Source organism: Liolophura sinensis, chromosome 1 (assembly GCF_032854445.1).
Source record: "Liolophura sinensis isolate JHLJ2023 chromosome 1, CUHK_Ljap_v2, whole genome shotgun sequence".
NCBI classification, from domain to species: domain Eukaryota; kingdom Metazoa; phylum Mollusca; class Polyplacophora; order Chitonida; family Chitonidae; genus Liolophura; species Liolophura sinensis.
Genome location: NC_088295.1, coordinates 5,909,895 through 5,933,359, shown reverse-complemented (window position 1 = coordinate 5,933,359; position 23,465 = coordinate 5,909,895). Strand labels below are relative to the sequence as shown.

Genomic DNA, 23,465 nt, shown 5'->3' with positions numbered 1-23,465 from the left:
AAAGATAGTTTACCAATGATGGCTTTGGCAGGTCTACACTTCGGATGACGGGTTCAAGTCGTTGCTTTTACAGTGAAAGAGTCCATGCGGTAGGTTACACCAAACTGTGCACCTTAGTAGTGTCCCAGCTAGCTTTGGGCTAAGAAGTTGTTGCCCACACTACTTGCTCATGCTGGCCTATTTTTTCTCAATGCGTTCTTGGTTTCCTGAGACCTGAGCATCTTTCAACATTCAAAATTAATGCCCTAATACCTTATTTCTTAGCATTTTCACATCATTTACAATCGGGAGTGGGTCATAGTGGAGATAAGATTCGGCGCAACCAGACCCATTGTGGACATAATAACATATAAACCCAAACTCCATAGTATAATGGGATATAGTATTTAATTAAAAAATACACACAGGACCGTATGATCACACAATGTAGATATACACGAGCATGATTTATTCCCCTAGCGCGCACACACACGTCGGTATAATTGTACTGAAAATAGCAGCTGAGGGTATGGATTGGATGGAATGGAAGTAAAGACCTATGTACAAGGCATCGGGTTGTGAATACATTGTTAGTACAATTTACACAGACATACGCGTCCATGCGCTGTCAAACTGAGCCAATGTAGGTCATGCTTCCACACAGGATTGTACTGAATCATACAGAAGTATTTCTACAGAGATGGCTTCACCTCATCCACATAATATACATATTATGTACACCCCATTTTAAGGCATGATATATGGCACCGCAGCTACCCTAAATCCTCAACCTTTCTGGCATATGAAAGAGGAAATTTCAGTGCAGTTTATGATTTTGAACAAAAAATTACTTTGGCTGTATTAGCAAAAAGTATAATTTTACCAGTCTACACAGAATAATGCCCTCAGTATATGCTTAAATAAACACCTTGCAAAAATGCGAAAAGGTTGAACATTTACAGTATGCTATATACTCTGGTCTGGTTAAATCATTGCTGTTGTCATACCTACAACCTAGTAACAATGAATTACCGATTTCTTAATATACACCGTTGGTACGGCTGAGATGCGTATTTACCTAATCCAATCGCATGGTGCACTTGGTCAGCTGTCATCCATCTTCCGATAGTCCCCCGACCACATTAATCCATCATGTTATTCTAAATCAGGCGCTAAACTTCCTCAACGATATCACAAACTACAGGTAGGCACTCTACACATCTCATTTCCTTATATACATGTAATATATATTATCAAGCGCAAATGTAGCCCTTATAGCACAATTTTATACAACAATATAAATGATATTTTAAGGATTCATTTGTACGAAACACAAAATACTTACACAGTGGTAATTGCAAATCGGAAAAGCACATGTTGCCCTGTAGTTCATACCCTCCACACCTTCAAGGACAAGGTAACAACAGTTACACCTGTCCGTCTCCAAACATTGCCTGTATACTATTTACATAAGGGTGGTGTTTAAGGGGATGTATATGATCTCAAACAAATGCATATCACTAACGAGATACAAACGTTATCAAATTCCAAGTCTTGAAAAGTTCAAAGGAAAGCCATTTTTGACTGGGTTACCGCTGATGAGCCTTAGGTCTTTGATGACCAAGTAAATTCACACTCGACTGGCCTGGTGCACAAAAGAGAAACGAGTCGATTTCATGCTGAAGACTTCAAATTGAGGTAATTGCCTCAAATTATCAACTGCGCCACGGGATTGTGACTTTCTTCTTTTTTCAAAAATTGACTGTTCAATAGTAGATGGGCTAGTAGAAAGAATAGTCTTTCCAAAGACTGAGGTAAGGTCTGTAGAAACCACTTTCAAAGGAAATAAAACCTGTAATTGTTGAAAACGATTTGTTTGTCAATTTTTATTTCAAAAGTTGTCAGCCCCATTATTTCAACACTGGTCATGTTAAAATTTATTTCAAAAAAGGTTCCTACTGCTACTAACTTTTACACCAACTGATTAATACTTCAATCAGACAATACATAAGTATGAGACAAGCAGAGTATGAGACACAGTTATGTACATATCAACATCACCAAGCAGAGAATGAGGCCATCTTCATTTCTGTGACACCAAAAAAAATTATCCATCATAAGACTGGGTAGTCCGAAAACTGATTTCAAGGACAACATATATTTCGTGTTGGGGTTCTCATTTCCAGTCATTGGCAGCTGTCATTGGCAGCTGTCATTGGCAGATGTCATTGCCAGATGTCATTGCCAGTTGTCATTGCTAGTTGTGATCACCAGTTGTCATCCATATATGTTATCCTTGGCGGGTATTCAGCTATTCGAATTAAAATCGACCAATATAAACAAATAAAATCTTTAAGACTTTAAGAAAAAACTTCTTTGGTCCCAATGGAGGAGCAAACAACATGCGTAAATAAAACTTCTCACAAAATAGAAACAATAATGTACAATAATGTAATGCGGATTTTACCACCTGAAAGTACTGATGAACAAGACAAGCCTCTTTGTTACCAACGTCACGTTGTGCCATATTTTAGGAGCACAGGCCACCGAACACGTATAATCAGACGTTTGTGCCTTTATCTGAACCTGGTAAAGACCACAAGTAATAACTGAACTCATCTGGCCGACGTGTAACACATCTCGCATCGCTCTCTCATTTCTCTCATTTACTGGACCTTATCGCCCCCACATGCTTTAAATCACGTCCGATAACTTCTACTTCCAGTTTGTCCTTTGCGGCCATGTCGTCGCTGATCTGTTGACTAATATCTGGGAAGTTATGCTCCCCTCGACCTACGTCCCGCTTCTTTCTCTTCAGGTCAACGTCCTGATGCTGTTGTTGTTCCCCGTGCTGTTTGCCTACCTCCTTCACCGGCAAGTCAATTCCCAAATTCTCCAGTATTTCCTGGCCTTCATTATCTTGTTTGTTTACGCCATCAACACCACCTATTAGTTTTTCCTGCTTGCTATCAGATGCCATCATCTGATTTCGTGCTAATTTTTGCTGTTGCACTCCTGCTTCTTTTTGTGCTACACCTTGTTGTTGCACTACACCCTGTTGTTGTGCTACTTCCTGTTGTTGTGCTACACCTTGTTGAACTAGTCCTGCCTGTTCAACAAATTCCTGCCGTTGGACTACAGCTGGCTGTTGACCCAATCCCTGCTGCTGTTCCTGGCCTAACTCTGGCGGTTGTTGGCCCACCAGTGGCTGCTGTTGGCCCTCAACCGGCTGCTGTTGGCCCACTACTTCCTGATGCTGTCCCACAACTGGTTGTTGCTGGCCTATAACTTGCTGACCTACAACTGGCTGTTGCTGTCCCACAACCGGCTGTTGTTGACCAATGACTTGCTGTTGCTGACCTACAACTGGTTGTTGGTGAACTACAACTGGCTGTTGCTGACCCACTACTGGCTGTTGCTGACCCATAAGTGGCTGTTGCTGGCCCACAACTTGCTGTGCTTGACCCTGAGCTGCCTGTTGCTGACCCATAACTGGCTGCTGTTGTGCCACTACACCTTGCTGGACCAGCTGCTGTGCCCCTCCCTGCACTTGCTGAACCACTCCCTGTTGCTGAGCCAGTCCTTGTTGTGCTACAAATGGTTGCTGAGCCAAGTCCTCCTGTGGGGGATATCCCTGCTTTGATTGGCCAGGTTGGGACAAAACCCGTTGTTGTGCACCACCTTGTCCTTCTGCTAGGCCCTGCTGCTGTGCCAAATGTTGCTGTTGTGGTACAGCTTGCTGCTGGACGATGCCTTGCTGTGCCCCACCTTGCTGTCCCACTCCCTGTTGATGTACCACAGCTTGTTGGAATGCCAGATTTTGTTGTTGCTGGGGAACTCCTTGTAAGTTTGCCTGCACTTGTCCTTGTTGTTGGGCTGCACCCTGTTGCTGCACAAAACCGTGCTGCGGCACCACACCTTGCTGCTGAGCTACACCTTGTTGTTGTGCTACACCTTGCTGCTCTGCTACACCTTGTTGCACCACACCCTGTGCCATTCCTTGTGCATGAGCCAAGCCCTGTTTTGGCAAGACAACCTGCTGTTGTGCTACACCTTGTTGCATTGCACCCTGTGCAATTCTATGTTGTTGAGCCAAGCCCTGTTGTGGCATGACACCCTGCTGTTGCACTTGCTGTGCTAAACCCTGTTGTTGTGCCAAGCCAGCTTGCTGCTGAACACCACCTTGCTGTTGTACCAAGCCAGGTTGAGCCATACCTTGTTGTTGAGCCATACCCTGATGTTGTACCAAGCCAGGCTGAGCCATACCCTGTTGTTGTACCAAGCCAGGTTGAGCCATACCCTGTTGTGCTATTCCTCCTTGCTGGGGTAAATCTTCCTTGCTGCCCGGCTGGTCTCCCTAGAAAAACACAAAACCATGTTTTAGATGAGAAACAGACAGAATATACTAAATAACCCAAATAGAGATATATAATGGTGAAATTTTCTATATGCACCCCACATGTCAAATATGCACCCCACATGCCAAATAGTACTTACCGGCTTGAGGTGGACCTCATTTCGATGTTGTTTAAGTTCTTCAAGAATTTTCTTCTCCTCTTCAATGAGTTTTTTCTGACTCTCATGTTGTTCCTCTAGTTTCTGTATTAACTCTTTTTGTTTTTTCTTATCTTCTTCCCTTTGCTCTTTTTCAGCCTCTCTTTCATTCCTGTCAATCACATCTTTGTCCACTCCCTCTCCCACTTTGCTTTTCTTCTTTTCCTCAACACCTGTGTCTTTGGCTGCCTCATCCTTCCCAGCATTCCCCTGTTTTTCAGCCTTGTCCTCTGCAGCCTTCACATCTTCTTTCTTTGAGTCCCGAACTATTTTGTCATCTTCTTTTTTCTTTTCTTTGTCCTTACCACTATTTTTTAGCTCACCTTTCTCTTCCTTTTTATCTTTATTATCACTGTCTTTATCAGATTTCTGGTCGTTAGGCTAGAAAAAGGAGACATCAAAACGTCAAAGATCCAATTTTGAGATGAGAAAAAGACACATATTCTTTTCTGATCTACCAAAGTATGATGATTACAACAATACACGTAGTACCTTATTCGAAACTTCATGTATTTATTCAATACATGTTTGCCATGAAGCCTAAAAGTCAAATGCTTTCTACTTCTTTGTGGAAGGCCTATTGACAGGATGGTTCTAGCCCACCTCATCAGGATGTGAATGGGGCCCAGTGTGAGTGTATATTACATGTCTGTTCTAGCTCACTTCATTAGGAGATGAATGGGATACTGTGTGAGTGTATATTACATTTCTGTTCTAGCTCATCTCATCAGGAGATGAATGGGATAATGTGTGAATGTATATTACTTTTCTGTTCTAGCCCACCTCATCAGGAAGTGAATGGGGTGGAGTGTGAGTGTATATTACTTTTCTGTTCTAGCCCACCACATTAGGAGGTGAATGGGGTTGAGTGTGAGTGTATAGTACACTTCTATTCTTCCTCATCTCATCAGGTGGTGATTAGGGTACTTTGTAAGTGTATATTACATTTCTATTCTAGCTCACCTCATCAGGAGGTGAATGGGATAATGTGTGAATGTATATTACATTTCTGTTCTAGCCCACCTCATCAGGAGGTGAATGGGATAATGTGTGAATGTATATTACTTTTCTGTTCTAGCCCACCTCATCAGGAGGTGAATGGGGTGGAGTGTGAGTGTATATTACATTTCTGTTCCAGTTCACCTCATCAGGAGGTAAATGGGATATTGTGCCAGTGTATATTGCATTTCTGTTCTAGCCCACCTCATCAGGAGGTGAATGGGATATTGTGCCAGTGTATATTACATTTCTGTTCTAGCCCACCTCATCAGGAGGTAAATGGGATATTGTGCCAGTGTATACTACATTTCTGTTCCAGTTCACCTCAACAGGAGGTGAATGGGATATTGTGCCAGTGTATATTACATTTCTGTTCTAGCCCACCTCATCAGGAGGTAAATGGGATATTGTGCCAGTGTGTATTAAATTTCTGTTCCAGTTCACCTCATCAGGAGGTAAATGGGATATTGTGCCAGTGTATATTACATTTCTGTTCCAGTTCACTTCATCAGGAGGTGAATGGGATATTGTGCCAGTGTATAATACATTTCTGTTCCAGTTCACTTCATCAGGAGGTGAATGGGATATTGTGCCAGTGTATATTACATTTCTGTTCTAGCCCACCTCATCAGGAGGTGAATGGGATATTGTGCCAGTGTATAATATATTTCTGTTCCAGTTCACTTCATCAGGAGGTGAATGGGATATTGTGCCAGTGTATATTACATTTCTGTTCTAGCCCACCTCATCAAGAGGTAAATGGGATTTTGTGCCAGTGTATATTACATTTCTGTTCTAGCCCACCTCATCAGGAGGTGATTAGGGTACTTTATGAGTGTATGTTACATTTCAGGGCCCGCACTGGCTCATTTAGCTTAAGCATTGTTCATCTGCAGCCCAATAAGCCAACATTTGACTCTCACTGTGAATTGATGTCAGAAGGTTTGTCAGGTACCTGACAAATGAAAGGATCAAATAAATAAATATTACACATTACATTTCTGCTTACCTCATCAGGGGGTGCATGGGGTATGGGAGGCTCTTGTCGTCCTTCTTCCTTTTTCACAGAATCTTTATCATCTTTCACTATAAGTGAAAATACACAAAGATACTTGCAAATGCATTTCAATGCCATGATTTAATTGTTTCAGGCAAAACATCACCTTGAAGTTAGCATACTAGTTCAGGCCAATGACTCTTGGTGACTTGCTGCGAGTTCAAGTCCAGCTCATGCTGGCTTCCTCTCTGGTTGTACATGTATGTGGCTAAGTCTGTCAGCAGCCTGTAGATGGTCACAGGTTTTTGCCCAGTTTCCTCCCACCATGAAATGTTGACTGTCTTTGTATAAGTGAAGTATTCTTGAGTATGGTGTAATACAATCAAATAAATAAATATATTATCATGCTATGGCTTGAGGAAGCTGTTCCAAAAATCAAACAGTTTACAACTGCTTTATCAATTAACTCGACACAAAGTAACAGATCTATGCCAGAACTACCTCAAAGGAGATTACATCAATTCTTGGGTCTCAGACAGATGAAGGTCACAGACAAAAACAGAATGCCAGGAATTAAACATGAAGTTGCACTAACACCTAGAAACTGCTGCTCACAACCAAAGCTCAAAACCAAAACGGGCATACAGATAGACAGACATAGGATTACAACAATTCCACTCGGTCAAGGACTGGCTGTAGAATAACCTTCATATATTACTCCTGTACCTTTGCTATTGTCTGGTTTATCTGGTGACTCAATTTGAGCCTCTTTGGCCTTGTCTAGTCCTCCCCCAGGGTCTTCTTGCTTCTCCACAGCTGCTCTGTCCACAGCTGCTCCGACCTCACCTATTCAAAAATGTACAATGACGACTTAAATATTGTAAAAGTAAACAGAGCCTTGAAGTGGAAGATGGATTTTAATTGGCTTGACCAGAAAACTCATAATGTTACATGGACATATGGAAAGTTTTGCCCTAGGGATTAAAACAGGCAAAAGCACAAAGACTGGCCATGAATAAGTCACTAACCAGGCTTGGCGTCCACAGCATTCTGCAGCCCCTTCTCCTTCAGTTTGTTGTCTGGCATGAGATTGGCATTCTGAGGGTTAACACTGTCAATGGTCACCTGCTTCTGGGTGGTCCATGTGGTGTGGGTACTGATGACACAGATCAGGCAGCCGGCGACTAAAACAAACTGCAACAACAACGTGCTGACCAGAGAGCCCACAACTACATGTAACACAAAACTGTAACATCAACATAATAAAACGATGAAAGAAACAATATAATAATAACAGCAAACAGCTAACAAATACAGACCTACCTGTTACATTCATAATACAAACCAGCTGTAACATCAACATGCTGTAAGAGCTTCTGAGTGGGTCATGGCTGAGTGGTTATAAGATGTTCCTGCCATGTCGATGTAAGAGCTACTGAGTGGGTCATGGCTGAGTGGTTATAAGATCTTCCTCCCATTCGTTGCTGTAAGAGCTACTGAGTGGGTCATGGCTGAGTGGTTATAAGACGTTTCTGCCATTCACTGCTGTAAGAGCTACTGAGTGGGTCATGGCTGAGTGGTTATAAGATCTTCCTCCCATTCGTTGCTGTAAGAGCTACTGAGTGGGTCATGGCTGAGGTGTTATAAGATGTTCCTGCCATTCGTTGCTGTAAGAGCTACTGAGTGGGTCATGGCTGAGTGGTTATAAGATCTTCCTGCCTTTTGTTGCTGTAAGAGCTACTGAGTGGGTCATGGCTGAGTGGTTATAAGATCTTCCTCCCATTTGTTGCTGTAAGAGCTACTGAGTGGGTCATGGCTGAGTGGTTATAAGATCTTCCTGCCTTTTGTTGCTGTAAGAGCTACTGCGTGGGTCATGGCTGAGTGGTTATAAGATCTTCCTGCCATTTGTTGCTGTAAGAGCTACTGAGTGGGTCATGGCTGAGTGGTTATAAGATGTTCCTGCCATTTGTTGCTGTAAGATCTACTGAGTGGGTCATGGCTGAGTGGTTATAAGATGTTCCTGCCATTTGTTGCTGTAAAAGCTACTGAGTGGGTCAAGGATGAGTGGTTATAAGATGTTCCTCCCATTCGTTGTTGTAAGAGCTACTGGGTGGGTCATGGCTGAGTGGTTATAAGACGTTCCTGCCATTTGTTGCTGTAAGAGCTACTGAGTGGGTCATGGCTGAGTGGTTATAAGATGTTCCTGCCATTTGTTGCTGTAAGATCTACTGAGTGGGTCATGGCTGAGTGGTTATAAGATGTTCCTGCCATTTGTTGCTGTAAAAGCTACTGAGTGGGTCAAGGATGAGTGGTTATAAGATGTTCCTCCCATTCGTTGTTGTAAGAGCTACTGGGTGGGTCATGGCTGAGTGGTTATAAGACGTTCCTGCCATTTGTTGCTGTAAGAGCTACTGAGTGGGTCATGGCTGAGTGGTTATACGATGTTCCTGCCATTTGTTGCTGTAAGAGCTACTGAGTGGGTCATGGCTGAGTGGTTATAAGATCTTCCTACCATTCGTTGCTGTAAGAGCTACTGAGTGGGTCATGGCTGAGTGGTTATAAGATCTTCCTACCATTCGTTGCTGTAAGAGCTACTGAGTGGGTCATGGCTGAGTGGCTATAAGATGGTCCTACCATTCGTTGCTGTAAGAGCTACTGCGTGGGTCATGGCTGTGGTTATAAGATGTTCCTGACATTCGTTGCTGGGATACAAGAGATTTGGGACAGTCCACAGAAAACCACCACCCACCCTCCGTTGACACAAAGGTGGCTCGAGTTCCATTTATCCTCAAGAATTAGAGTATAAGACTCTATATATATCTGCTTATGGTAAATTTACAACCTTTACAGTCACTATGGAACCCTCATATGGAACCATCTGGTTGCTGTCTACTCGCTTATCTTTGACTTGGACAATTTTTTGTTATTTCATTATATTTAACTTTCATTATTGTAAGGTCTTGGTTAAGAAGTTAAAGAAGTTCACTGGAGACCACTTGGCAAAGGCTGGTGGTATAATCAGGGCTATCAGGTCTCCTCTACCCATAAAACTTTCTACATAGACAGTATGTGACAATTCAAGCACTGCATTTAACAACAATCAAACAAATACATGAATTACTTAATCAAAGGATTTTCCCAGAGCAACAACCTGCAGGGCAGCACATATGTTGAGAAGAGGGAACGATACTATGAATTTGTTTGAGAACATGGTTTTCTACTCTGATAGCCATACAAGCTAAGCGCACACCATCAGCATTTTGCTTGTGAAAATGGTGAGTCAAGTAGCTCGTGCAAACCTGTGACACAGGCCATACAAGCTAAGCGCACATCATCAGCATTTTGCTCGTGAAAATGGTGAGTCAAGTAGCTCGTGCAAACCTGTGACACAGGCCATACAAGCTAAGCGCACATCATCAGCATTTTGCTCGTGAAAATGGTGAGTCAAGTAGCTCGTGCAAACCTGTGACACAGGCCATACAAGCTAAGCGCACATCATCAGCATTTTGCTCGTGAAAATGGTGAGTCAAGTAGCTCGTGCAAACCTGTGACACAGGCCATACAAGCTAAGCGCACATCATCAGCATTTTGCTCGTGAAAATGGTGAGTCAAGTAGCTCGTGCAAACCTGTGACACAGGCCATACAAGCTAAGCGCACACCATCAGCATTTTGCTCGTGAAAATGGTGAGTCAAGTAGCTCGTGCAAACCTGTGACACAGGCCATACAAGCTAAGCGCACACCATCAGCATTTTGCTCGTGAAAATGGTGAGTCAAGTAGCTCGTGCAAACCTGTGACACAGGCCATAGAAGCTAAGCGCACATCATCAGCATTTTGCTCGTGAAAATGGTGAGTCAAGTAGCTCGTGCAAACCTGTGACACAGGCCATACAAGCTAAGCACACATCATCAGCATTTTGCTCATGAAAATGGTGAGTCAAGTAGCTCGTGCAAACCTGTGACACAGGCCATACAAGCTAAGCACACATCATCAGCATTTTGCTCATGAAAATGGTGAGTCAAGTAGCTCGTGCAAACCTGTGACACAGGCAATACAAGCTAAGCGCACATCATCAGCATTTTGCTCGTGAAAATGGTGAGTCAAGTAGCTCATGCAAACCTGTGACACAGGCCATACAAGCTAAGCGCACATCATCAGCATTTTGCTCGTGAAAATGGTGAGTCAAGTAGCTCGTGCAAACCTGTGACACAGGCCATACAAGCTAAGTGCACATCATCAGCATTTTGCTCATGAAAATGGTGAGTCAAGTAGCTCATGCAAACCTGTGAGACAGCAATCTTATGGGCATATGAACCACCTAGGATTTTCCACAGTGTATCCTTCAGTGTTGTAGAGATCTAATTTATCAGGTTGTATTGCCACATTGATAGCATGTTACACGCATAACATTAGCAAAACCAAAGATATTTACCCTCGCTAAGCCTTTGCCATCACTGAGACTTGCAGAGACCTTAATGAAAAATACTGCAGGTAGGATATAGGATATCAGAGTTCCCATGGTAGCCCCACACATGCCGAGAACAAACTCCACTGTCAACATAAAACAGGTGTCACATGTAAGCAAATCATGACATTGTGTGCATGACAAAATGTTCTCCTAGTATTACCAAAAATGTATTATGAAGACTATAAAGATATGTCTGTACACACAGACAAGATTCTGTAATATTTCATTCAAAATATGATGTCTATTACATACTGATTAGGTCACCATTCAGCAGAATGGCTGTACCACTTTCAATGTGCTTCCGATGCACCCAGATAATAACCGTGAAGAACATACCACTGGGTACTAGGATACTGAAATACGGCCAACTCACCAATGGACACCAAGAAAACAGACTAACCAAAAAAACACTGTCTATTACAAACTCACCATTGGGTACCAGGATGCCAATTATTAAAGTGCCAATTACAATAGTAAATGTAATAGCACGGAAATGTATGTCAGGTATCCTGTTGGTTTCCCCAAAGTCATCCCGAGATTTGGGTTTCTGAAAAAATACACATTCATTTGTTATATATCAGAAACATTAAATAGAGAAAAAGATTACAAACCACTCAGTATATAGTAGGCTAAAAAGACCCTGGATAATTGTTGGTTTTATAGTGGCTTGTTTTAAACTTGAACCATAAGATTTTCATGGGGTCTAGGCATTGATTAGAAACAGGTCACACTCTGCTGGAAACACTCTGACTAGTGAGCAATGGGTCTTTTTGTACAGATTGAGGCATTTAGATCAGAGACTTCCTTGCCCACACAACAATGGATGATATTGCACAGTGCAGGTTAAATACTCTAAATAAATACTGCTGGAGTGAGATGTGGAAATAACCCCTGAAGTACCCTGTGCCTTATCATTTCCACCTCTCACTTGTGCAACATTTTATTTATTATTTATTTTCACGATATGATGATTTTGTGTATCTGAACAATATTTTAGTAGTTGACCTTCACAGATTTGTATACAGCATGATGTAGTGCATGATGTCTTGTATGATGCTCTGTCTTGTTGCATGATGTCTTGTATGATGCTCTGCCTTGTTGCATGATGTCTTGTATGATGCTCTGCCTTGTTGCATGATGTCTTGTATGATGCTCTGCCTTGTTGCATGATGTCTTGTATGATGCTCTGTCTTGTTGCATGATGTCTTGTATGATGCTCTGCCTTGTTGCATGATGTCTTGTATGATGCTCTGCCTTGTTGCATGATGTTTTGTATGATGCTCTGTCTTGTTGCATGATTTCTTGTATGATGCTCTGTCTTGTTGCAAGATGTCTAGTATGATGCTCTGTCTTGTTGCATGATGTCTTGCATGATGCTCTGTCTTGTTGCATGATGTCTTGCATGATGCTCTGTCTTGTTGCATGATGCAAGAATGTTACATTTAACTAAACTTGAACTATGATGTCATCCTACTGAGCTGTACTGTCAGATAAAACAAAATGTTCCTATTTTCACGTCATGACATCCATGTGTGATTTATGAAAATGTAATAACTCAAGTGACATCTAACATGTGAAATAAGATATTTATCAGCGAAGGAAATCCTGACATTTCACTATATATATATATATATATACACAATAATGTGGAAAACAATCACACAGAGTTTTGGTTGAACTTTTAATTCAGAATTTTAGGAAAACTTTAAAGTGGACATGTACATGAAAGTTGTTAACAAGAAAGAATGCAGAGTTAAACTGGAACCTGATCAATTCTTTACATACTTAAATTCCTCACATTAATGAACAATGAAGACAATACTGCAGTGAAAAACAAATACAACCAAAAGTAGCACAATATCCAAAATCTGGATGCGCACTGTGATACTTACCTGAGGGAAGAAGAGCGTGAAGACAGCAGCTCGGCATGGGAAAATCACCAGAGGAAAACTGATGGCTATAGACAAGACAAAGCCCAGCTTCATGATCTCAGAAAACAGAGTTTCGGGAAACAGTGTGAGAACATCTCCTCCCAAGGGCTGGTCCGAGAATGCCACATATCCAAAAAACCCAGTCTGGTAAAGAAATATCACATATGCCAGTATCCAGAGACAAAATCAAAAATCCAGCTTAACATTGATATACATGTATACTGACAACTTATAACAAACAAACCACCAGTGGAACTAAAAGGTGTTTATAAAAGAAAAACATGTTAACTCTCAGTTGATAAACCACAGAAGAATATTGCCCTGTCCAGGATAATCCCTTAGTGTTTGTCTCAACATTGTTTTGTTTTTTTTGCCTGAAGTGACACCAACTTTATTTTGTGTTTTAAGGGTGAGCTAACACTAAAAAAATCCAAAACTAGAATAAATCTAAAACTGAAAATCCCCTATTTTATCCAGTCCAATCTTGATGTCAGGTTTTGTGGTCATGTAAATAAGTCATCAACAGGAAAAAATGCGAAAGCAGTCTACAATTTCCACAAAGAAGATGATTTTCAAGTTGTATTTTTATACCCAACTCCGATATCAAAAAACATTATTTGTGCCTGTTAAACAACAATTGAACTGGGGTGGCCATAATTATATAAAAAATTCCCCAACCTCTCAATTCTGCATTTCCAACTTAAAAGTGTGTGGGTACATTTATTTACTTGACAGTATTCCATGCCATACTCAAAATTATTTTACTTATTAAAGCCAATGCCACAACAATAGGACTGAAATATTGCAGATATGGCGTTATTTACTTATTTGATTGGTGTTCTATGCCGTACTCCAGAATATTTCACTTATACGACGGCGGCCAGCATTATGGTGGGAGGAAACCCGGCATAGCTTGGGGGAAAGCCATGCCCATCCACAGGTTGCTGGCATGCCTTCCCACATACCGATGTGGCATTAAACCATAATCATTCACTGATTCTAAGTTAATGAAGTCATTTTAACAATATATGACAATATTTTATAACACAGCAAAATGTACACGTAGAATCAAAAAGTCCATCATGCTGTTGATCAGCTTAACCTGTTATAGTGCACATAATATGAAACATCACAACTGCACACACTACATATCCTTGCACTGCCTGATTTCCTCAGTAATGCTTTCAACACGTCACATGTTTCTGCAGAGCCCGTTAACACAGACTTTCCCACAAATTCACTATGCAGAGATATGTACCAGAAGATAGGCAGCTGTACACAGATTGATTGCTCCACTGACCACTGAGCTCATGGTCTTCAGGGACGGCTCCGGTAAAGAATCATAGATAATGAATAACTGCCTGTTGGAGGAGAAAAAGGAAACAACAGTCAAAACAATGTTCAACACCATGTAAACATAAACAATATGTTTGGCAGTCTACTGAGTCAGACTTAGGTTTTGTAGTCTACTGACTTTAGGTGCCTTTAATACTTTGCCCAGATGCTGACGTATGCTTTCCTGACACATTGGACAGGTTACTACTGACTTAGTTGACAAGCTACTGCTGAAGATTGGCCAAGTTACTGACTTATGTCCAACAAGTGACTGCCAAAAACTTGCCAGACTACTGAATTACATGTACATTTGACAGGTTACTGCCTAAGACTTTGCCAAGCTAGTGACTTAATACATGTCGTTGACTGGCCACTGTCAGATGGCAAGCTACTGATGCTGTTGACAGGCTATTGCCTAAGACTTGCCAAGCTGCTGACTTTTTGACAGTCTACTGCCAGATTTGTACAGCTACTGACTTAGTTCATAGGTTACTGCCTAAGACTTGTCAAGATACTGACTTACATTTGACAAGCCCATGCCAGACTTGTCAAGCTACTGACTCAGCTGACAGCCTACTGCCTAATTTGTCAAGCTGCTGACTTATGTCTGATATGTTACTGCCTAAGATTTACTACACTACTGACTTAAATCTGACAGGCTACAGCCAGACATGCCAAGCTACTGACTTATGTCTGCCAGGCTACTGCCAGACATGCCAAGCTACTGACTTAAGTTTGACAGTCTACTGCCAGATTTCTCAAGCTACTTACTTATGTGTGCCAGGCTACTGCCTAAGACTTGCCAAGCTACTGACTTATGTGTGACAGGCTACTGCCTAAGAATTGGCAAGCCACTGACTTAGTTGACAAACTACTGCCTAAGACTTCCCAAGCAACTGACTTAGTTGACAAACTACTGCCTAAGACATGCCAAGCCACTGACTTAGTTGACAAATTACTGCCTAAGACTTGAAAAGCCACTGACTTAGATGACAAACTACTGCCTACGACTTGGCAAGCCACTGTCTTAGTTGACAAACTAATGCCTAAGACTTGCCAAGCCACTGACTTAGTTGACAAACTACTGCCTAAGACTTGCCAAGCTACTTACTTATGTGTGACAGGCTACTGCCTAAGACTTGCCAAGCCACTGACTTATGTGTGACAGGCTACTGCCTAAGACTTGGCAAGCTGCTGACTTATGCCTGACAGACTACTGCCAGACTTCCCAAACTACTGCTTTACGTTTGACAAGCTACTGACTTAAGTTTGACAGCCTACTGCCAGAGTTCTCAAGCTACTGACTTAATTGACAGGCCACTGCCTAAGACCTGCCAAGCTACCGACTTAGTTGACAAACTACTGGCTAAGACTTGCCAAGCTACTGAATGATCATCTGACAGGCTACTGGCTAAGGCTTGCCAAGCTACTGAATTATCATCTGACATGCTACTGGCTAAGGCTTGCCAAGCTACTGACTTACGTCTGACAGGCTACTGGCTAAGGCTTGCCAAGCTACTGAATTATCATCTGACATGCTACTGGCTAAGGCTTGCCAAGCTACTGAATTATCATCTGACAGACTACTGGCTAAGGCTTGCCAAGCTACTGAATTATCATCTGACATGCTACTGGCTAAGACTTGCCAAGCTACTGAATTATCATCTGACAGGCTATTGGTTAAGGCTTGCCAAGCTACTGAATTATCATCTGAAAGGCTACTGGCTAAGGCTTGCCCAGCTTCTGAATTATCATCTGACAGGCTATTGGCTAAGGCTTGCCAAGCTACTGAATTATCATCTGACAGGCTACTGGCTAAGGCTTGCCAAGCTTCTGAATTATCATCTGACAGGCTATTGGCTAAGGCTTGCCAAGCTACTGAATTATCATCTGACAGGATACTGGCTAAGGCTTGCCAAGCTACTGACTTACGTCTGACAAGCAAAAGCCAATGAACATATGGGCAGGCACTGGAACAGTCCTTCCATCCTCCAGTAGTTAACCTTTGCTGTCCATGAGCCAGCCAGCAAAGTGGGGAAAGCAACCACAAACATCTGTACCAGCCAAAAAACAAGAACAAGCCACAATCAGCAGTATACTGAGGAATAACAAGGATGGAGATTAGCTCACTAGTATAGAGGTTAAACCGTAGAAGATATCAAAGCACTAAGCATACCCGAACTATCCTGATCAAAACTGTGGCAAAATCAATTCACAATGTTACAACACTGAATAATCTGAAAAGCCTAATCTATTTCAAGTCATTGGTAAAACATTGTTAGTTGTATTGTAAGTGATATATTACTAACCAAGACATAACAAAAACATCACACGGAAGACCTTGAATGAACAGTAAATGTTACCTGTGGTTTACAATCTAGTCCAACGAGAATACTTACATAGGTGATAAATGCAATATAAAAGCCTATAGAGAGAGCACTAAAGTGGCTCAAACTTTCCACATTTCTGCGTAGTCCCAATGGCAACGCTACACAGAGGGCTAATAGAACCATCAACCCACTGCGCAGCTGAGCTGAGTTCTGCAAATAGACAGCAAAGTTATCATGAACTGACGCAAGAATTATCAAACACAGAGACACAAATTATCATTTACATAGGCAAGGATTACCATTTACAGACCCAGAGTTCATGATGTACAAAAAGAAGTCATAGCATCTAAAAACATAAATTCTGTCATTTATGAACAAAAATTACCATGTACAGACATTATACACATCTCCTAAAGACAAGAATTATCATCTATACACACAAAAATTATGATCTACAGAGTGTACACATAAAGTGTTTTTACTATGTCAACAGATCATCTATCATCAACTATCATCTATGGGAGAACGACTGATCATCTACAGGAGAACGACTGATCATCTCCAGGAGAACGACTGACCATCTACAGGAGAACGACTGATCATCTACAGCAGAACGACTGATCATCTACAGGAGAACGACTGATCATCTACTGGAGAACGACTGATCATCTACTGGAGAACGACTGATCATCTATAGGCACAAGCCTTACTATCTACAGGCACAAGCCTTACTATCTACAGATTAAAGATTAATCTATCAACAGTCATGAAAAAGTCATGTGCAAGCAAGATTATAATACTCAAGACAAAAGAACTGCCATCAACAAAAACAGAAACTACAATTTCATTTCAACTTAACCTACAACTCAAGGGGCTACACCTAGTACAGCAATGGATAGTTTGTTAGATATTTAAAACAAGAAGAGATGATGATGTAAACAAAAGAACCGAAAGGTTAAACACCAAATCCTCCTAAACTTCATTATTGTTTGAAAATATGACGAATTGCAACTCATTACATATTCCTAGGTACCAACTTTGGAAACAAAAAGACCACTGACTATGAGTTTAAACATAATGATTTTCACTCCTGTATATAACAGGTAACCCACCTCCCAGCCAAACATCCTGGATATAATCGCTGGTCCCAGGTCTCCCATCACCACAAAGAATGCCACACATGAGCCCACATTTAGACCTATACACCTGCCAGAAAACCATACAACACAAATAACACATATGTTCGCATATAAAAAATGCCTTAGCATACATGGCACAAAGTCCTTAGCTATCGGTTTATTTAGCAACAATTATTGTTAGACATAAGTTATGTGTGACATTCAGGTAACAGTGGGATCATTAGAATTTTACCTTAGCCACAGAAAACACAGAACATACCCTAATTCCACTAACAACTTCCCAAAGTGGCCCGTGGTAAAATACGCTGAAAACAGAAAATACAGAAAAAAAACAGGAAATGAAAATCAGATGAAATCATTGAAGAAATAAGCTAATACCCATTGACAGCATTTCCATCAAGGTCTTGTATGTGGAACAAACAACTGTAAGACATATAGAAATTAACCTAGGTCATTCATGTCCTCCTACTACACAAATGTTTATAAAGACAAACACTGTTTCAAAAATCTTACAATACACTGATCTTTATTTTATGAAAAGTGAAGAAATACAGTACGTCATCTCATTCAGCATTCTTGAACTTAGATATCCTTACCTAAAAATTCGTATGACCTTCTTCGTGACTGGATGCCAGCCTTAAGGAGAAGCTTGGAGGAGACACTTGTCATCCAGGCACTGGCAAACAGCAGAACCATGCCCAGGATTAAGCCACACTGAAACAAACAGCAAAACATTGCTCAGGATTAGGTCACACTGAAACAAACAGCAGAACCATGCCCAGGATTAGGTCACACTGAAACAAACAGCAGAACCATGCCCAGGATTAGGTCACACTGAAACAAACAGCAGAACCATGCCCAGGATTAGGTCACACTGAAACAAACAGCAGAACCATGCCCAGGATTAGGTCACACTGAAACAAACAGCAGAACCATGCCCAGGATTAGGTCACACTGAAACAAACAGCAGAACCATGCCCAGGATTAGGTCACACTGAAACAAACAGCAGAACCATGCCCAGGATTAGATCACACTGAAACAAACAGCCGAACCATGCCCAGGATTAGGTCACACTGAAACAAACAGCAGAACAATGCCCAGGATTAGGTCACACTGAAACAAACAGCAGAACCATGCCCAAGATTAGGTCACACAGAAACAAACAGCAGAACATTGCTCAGGATTAGGTCACACTGAAACAAACAGCAGGACATTATCCAGGATTAGGTCACACTAAAACAAACAGCAACATTGCTCAGGATTAGGTCATACTGAAACAAACAGCAGGACATTACCCAGGATTAGGCCACACTGAAACAAACAGCAGGACATTACCCAGGATTAAGTCACACTGAAACAAACAGCACTATCATGATTCATTTTAGACCGCTTGAAATAATGGTTACATCGACCTCAAGAGGCCTGGGGTCAAAGTTCAAAAACATGTCAGCTCACACAACAGCCTTTAAAATGGTACTTGTAGCTGCGTGACTTGGCCGACATCAGTAAAATGTGACTGGGTGGGATGTCATGTCTGGTGTCTTTGACATGATACTTCAGTGGCGGGATGGAATCGCCCTGCCACAAGAAGACATAGCATATGTAGGCACATCTCATGACTCCTCATCATCATACACCATAATACATCAGTCATTTACATGTGTGTTCCAAACAGTCATTGTGTTGGACATAACCCCTGAATATGGCCATACAGGTAGCGGCCTGCTAGGAATGAAAGCTTTGCTCTGTAATTATTTTCTCTTGACATACTTCACATGACAAAACAACCACTGAGGCCAGATTTGAGCATGGAAAAGCATGTGCTTATGTGACTTCAAAACACTTTCATTTGATTACATTCATATACACCTTATGTATAAAAATAATAACATGTAGCCTTCATATTGAGGGTAATGTTAACCCCATATTAAGAAGAAATGAATACAGATTAACCACTGACCTGTTTGAAACAGAATGGCATGGCCAGTATGCTGACCCCTATAATGCTGTTCCCCAGGTTGATGACATCTAGCCAGTTTGGGCCCGACATGGTTACAATGCGCTCTCCTCGGCTGGGCAGTAGTTCTCCTCGAACTCCTACTGGAGTTACATGCACGTCCCCTTCTGATGAATTATCCTGGGGGAGAATTGTCTTATCTACATCATCCCTACAACATATAATCTACCCGTAAACTTCTTGGTCATGAGCATCCTGCTGAGCTTTACTGTACTTTCGTACAGAATAGTACACTTAATCTGACATGTCTCCTTCATTTTCTTTGAAAAATCTTTCTTTACTTGGAAAAATAGTCAGCAGGAAAAACACAGAAGTTACAGCTGTACTGCATTTACTGTTATACTATTTGATGCTATTATATGAAAACTGATCGAATGATTAACTGGTAAAAAGTTGTATTAAGACTACTTCATTTACACCATAATGGGTTTTATGGATGAAGTGAGTGAGTGAGTGTTTAGGGTTTAACATCATACTTAACAATTTTTCAGTCATATGACGAGTGCTGCTTCACTGAGATGACTTACTGAAGGCATTATACTGATACGGGTCAACCAGTTACACTTCGCCTTAATGCAAAACACCAAGCGAGGAAGCTACACCTTCCTTTTCTAAAGTCTTAGGTATGACCAATCCCAGGATTGACCCTGGATCTCCCGCCACCCGAAAAGATGCCCTACCAGCTGAGCCATCTGGGCCAGTGTTTCAAGGATGAAGGAAACTGGAGTAAACCAACAGTTTTTTGCACGTGGCCAGCGAATATAACATGCCCATATGTGACACCTCCTTCAATGGCAAGCCAAATACATGTGTTAGTAAAATATGTACTCACACGATTGTTTCGGCTCAGCTACCACAAATCTTCACATGAACTCTGTAACTTATGCTACATTGTCTTGAAGCTGGTAGTTGTAGATTGCTGCTCAACAGAAAACCAACTTGTAAGCATTTCATTCATTTAAGATTATATTTATGATACAGATTAATGGAAGATTCTCCTGGATCACTAGTAAGGAAAATATCTCGGCCCCCATGCCGTCTACATGGCATACACCCTGTGATCACTTCACAGGTCAAAATCTGGGCATCTGTCATCTTGACGTTCATCAAAATTTGGGCATCTGTCATCACGGTGTTCATCAAAATCTGGGCATTTGTCATCATCTGTCATCTTTGTGATTATCAAAATCCTGGCATCTGTCATCTTGGTGTTCATCAGTCACTTTTAACCAGCTGCTAAGAAAACTTGAGGATTACACTAGGCACTCAAGCAGCAGTCCTCCATTAGTTCAGTTGTTCATTTTAACTCTGTGAGGAAAATTACACTTACCTATACACCTCAAACACATCCTAATGTTTTGCCACACATTGAATCCACAAGTCATCCTGTTTTCAAAAAGTCAAAGCAGCACTGGCAAACCCTCGTCTACAAATGATCCCGGCAGTGAACCCTTTGAATCAAGTCAAACTTGCACTATGCCTGTTTCATACTCAACCTCTGGTGATGAACATGTGCTGATGGTTCGAAAAAAATTTTTCCTATGTGATTTCTCTTCCCTTTTGTTTTTTTTTTTTCTTTTCTTGGGCCTTCAAATATAAGAGCATCCCAGTGATTGGATTTCACTGTCTACCAGAGGCCAGGAGAACTCAAAACATGGTGTTTGTTGCATGGTTTGACCTGTTTGAATACAAGTTGCAACAGCTGGACTACAGTTAAAAAATGGATTAGTGATGACAGGTTTGACATCTCTACAAGCCCAATGACTTGGGGAATCATTGTATACAACATATTAGGGTAGGCTCAAATTTAAGGGTGAGTGAGATTTTTTGCTGGGCACCACAAGCAACTGACCAGAAGTTCTATGTACTAATATTTTCAGTCCTGTTTGATGGAGCTGACCAACATCTTGTGGGTCAAATACTCTTGATCACAAATAAATTATTCAAATCAATCAGATTGGATAATTTGACAACATATGATTTGAAGTGCACTAACCTCACATAATGTAGTCACATGTACGTGGCTCAACTGATCTGACAATGTAACAACATATCAAAAATTACACAGCCACACACAAACTTGGAAGAAATCAGACGGGACTAAGTAACCTGTTCTCATGTTCAGGTGATGGGGATTCCCACGAGATACATCAGCTGTCAAAGAGGAACACATTTGTGGATAACTCAGACAAGTTTGAAGAACACAGCTAACATGATAACCTGCAAATACTAGATGAAGCAACTCGGTAAGAACTGTCAGCAGTACAACTTTATAAGCTTCGTTATCTGCAAACATCAAGCACAAATCACATGACATTATAGGAGAGTGCGGTAATCTCGAATAGAAAAAGGCTTTCATTCCACTTTGAGATGGAGACCCTGGCAATGAAAACACATGGATTTACTGCATATAATAATCAGAGCCTACAAAATGAAGTCGCAAAAAGGCTCGGGATAGGTTTGATCTCATCGCTGACATATAAATATATCAGGTTGGTGCTTGTTATAAGGCATTACCGCAGCTTTCTGGCAGGAAGCAAGTTTTTCTGCTTACAACACCATCGATTTCAGGTGTGAGTGAAGCTGACTTGCTCAGTCAGCCAGTACATTATTAAATCAGGTGTCAGCTTTACTCATGGAGCTATAGGGCCTAACCATGAATACTTCCCCATTGTTTGACCATCCATGCTTTGTCGTTCTGGGTTTGTTGCTTTATTCTCTTAAAACAGTGTTTTCGGTTGTTTCTTCTTTGGAATATTATGCACAAACTGATTTCGGAACAATACCTAACAGATGAGACAGTGGTGCGAACACCACAGTACTTAGTAGGCACTTGTAATACCACAGCCACAGGCTCTTTCCAGTCTTAAAGAGTCCATGTGTAGTTGCGGCAAAGGCCTATGACACCAGCTTTCAAGGCACTTGACCGTGTATCATTAAATGAAAATAACAACATATCTGGCCTCAAACGAACATGTTTCGATTTCTTCCTCACCTGGTACTTAGTCCTAGAAACAAGAGAAACCAGCAGTGTTTCTGACGTGCAACGTGTTGATTGGGAAAACGTAAACACTGAAGAGTTCAGTCAGGGGAGGTAAGTCATCCGCGCTTTCCCAATTTGGCAGTGGCCATGATCGTCTGCTACACGTGGGTTTATCCTGCGTTGGCGCTTTATGTTATTAAATATATCCACTGTCCTTCACAGTGGAGGTATGTTTTAAAATGTCTTTGATCCTTCTGGAAGAGTATTTAATGACCACAAAATTCTGGATAGGTTTGTTATCTGACCTTGATAACCTTGCAGAAACGAGTATGAACTGTTAGGGCAACTGTCTAGCAGTGCAAACTACAGTTCATACAGCAAGGTGTAAAGTTTTATAAGCAAAAAATCCATAATTCTTGCCCCTATGGTTCACACCAATGGAATCTTCGGATTTTATCAATCAGCATTTAAAATAGGACTATCAAGTATCCGTGGCCGGTCTGAAGTTAGAAATCTCTGACCACCAGTCATATCATGTCATTTTCGTATTTCCGGGGGCTGGTTAACTTTATCTAGGTGTATAAATGCTGCTAAATTTAGCTATGAAATGAGAATGTTCCCTCCACCGCATATGGGATACAATTAAGAGGCCACATTCACATTTCTTGGTCAGGTATAGAATCTCTCCTCAATTGAAGGTGAGGGGACTCACCGACAAGAACTTCTAAATGG

The 23,465-nt window shown here is 41.4% G+C and overlaps 1 protein-coding gene across 3 annotated transcripts; it reads right to left on the bottom strand.

Moving 5' to 3' along the window:
* Nucleotides 1-465: 465 nt before the first annotated feature.
* On the bottom strand, nt 466-22,808 carry LOC135471107 (putative sodium-coupled neutral amino acid transporter 10). 3 transcript variants are annotated; one of them, XM_064750187.1, is made up of 17 exons: nt 22,746-22,808; nt 20,583-20,669; nt 19,694-19,901; nt 18,329-18,446; nt 17,992-18,037; nt 17,706-17,799; nt 16,663-16,803; nt 16,196-16,317; nt 14,187-14,289; nt 12,890-13,072; nt 11,427-11,544; nt 10,962-11,080; nt 7,558-7,723; nt 7,256-7,375; nt 6,542-6,618; nt 4,477-4,914; nt 466-4,336 (listed from the first exon to the last, which is right to left on the bottom strand). In XM_064750187.1, exons 3-17 carry the CDS (start codon nt 19,781-19,783, stop codon nt 2,642-2,644), a joined length of 3,630 nt encoding a protein of 1,209 aa, XP_064606257.1. In that variant the 5' UTR covers nt 19,784-19,901; nt 20,583-20,669; nt 22,746-22,808; the 3' UTR covers nt 466-2,641. The 3 variants fall into 3 exon arrangements, with proteins under 3 accessions (XP_064606257.1, XP_064606248.1, XP_064606240.1); XM_064750178.1 differs by lacking the exon at nt 22,746-22,808 and adding an exon at nt 21,081-22,112; XM_064750170.1 differs by lacking the exon at nt 22,746-22,808 and having other exon boundaries at nt 20,583-22,112.
* Between the last annotated feature and the right edge of the window lie 657 nt (nt 22,809-23,465).